A 1,005-nucleotide genomic window follows, 5' to 3' on the forward strand; every position below is an offset into this window, starting at 1 on the left:
AAAGAGTCTGACAGGATTGTATTCATTGACTCTCACTTTAAAGCTACTAAACACAGGCAGGAACAAAAGCCCTGCAACATGAAGGACCATTTTTACATAGCTACATGAAGCCATGTTGCTCTTTCCTCATGGTCTTCAGATACGAAGGACCTGCCCTCATCATACCCCCCACCACACTGTTCTTTTACTGTAATATGTATGTATTTCTATCTCTATTGCTCCAGGCTATTGCAGACTACAATATGATACAAGATGGGGATCGAATATTGTTGTGCCTTTCTGGGGGTAAAGATTCCCTCTCCATGTTGCATATTCTTCATCAATATCAGTTCTATGCTAAAAGCAAGGTAAAATCCTATTTTATTATTATCATTGTTACTACCACTACTAGCACCAAAACCTCTTCCATCTTCTCTTACTCTTTAGAAATTCCCTCCCACATCTTTTCGCCATTTTAAAATTTTTTAGAAAAATATTTTTCTCCTTATTCATTTTTATTTTAGGGAACTCGCTTTGATATTGGTGCTGTGACAGTTGATCCCCAGACCCCTTCTTATAATCCCAGTCCTTTGAAGAAATATCTAAGCTGTTTGGGTGTCCCATATTTCTTTGAATCTCAAGGTTTGTATTACAAACATACTTGTATTTATGTTTTTTTTTAATGTTATTATTGTTGTTATTCCTTGAACCCTTTCGAGGGATGCTGTCCTGTACTTGGCTCTTAGAGTACAAGGCATACAAGTGAATACAAGCAACAGGGTGTTAACCCCTTTGGTTAAGGCGCAGGAGTGGCTGTGTGGTAAGTAGCTTGCTGACCAACCACATGGTTCCGGGTTCATTCCCACTGCGTGGTACCTTGGGCAAGTGTCTTCTACTATAGCCTAGGGCCGAGCAATGCCTTGTGAGTGGATTTGGTAGACGGAAACTGAAAGAAGCTCGTCATATATAAATATATATATATATATAATGTGTATGGAGGTCAAACACGTCTGAAACCCATTTGGA

At 39.1% G+C, this 1,005-nt stretch overlaps 1 protein-coding gene across 1 annotated transcript in view; it reads left to right on the forward strand.

Moving 5' to 3' along the window:
- The window catches only part of LOC106878996 (uncharacterized), a 20,722-nt gene that overhangs the window by 14,133 nt on the left and 5,584 nt on the right, over positions 1-1,005 (forward strand). The window contains exons 19-20 of the mRNA XM_014928377.2: positions 225-347; positions 504-621. Coding sequence (XP_014783863.1) covers positions 225-347; positions 504-621 — 241 coding nt within the window. The remainder of the gene's footprint in view (positions 1-224; positions 348-503; positions 622-1,005) is intronic.

The sequence above is a fragment of the Octopus bimaculoides genome, chromosome 30, assembly GCF_001194135.2.
Source record: "Octopus bimaculoides isolate UCB-OBI-ISO-001 chromosome 30, ASM119413v2, whole genome shotgun sequence".
NCBI lineage: Eukaryota > Metazoa > Mollusca > Cephalopoda > Octopoda > Octopodidae > Octopus > Octopus bimaculoides.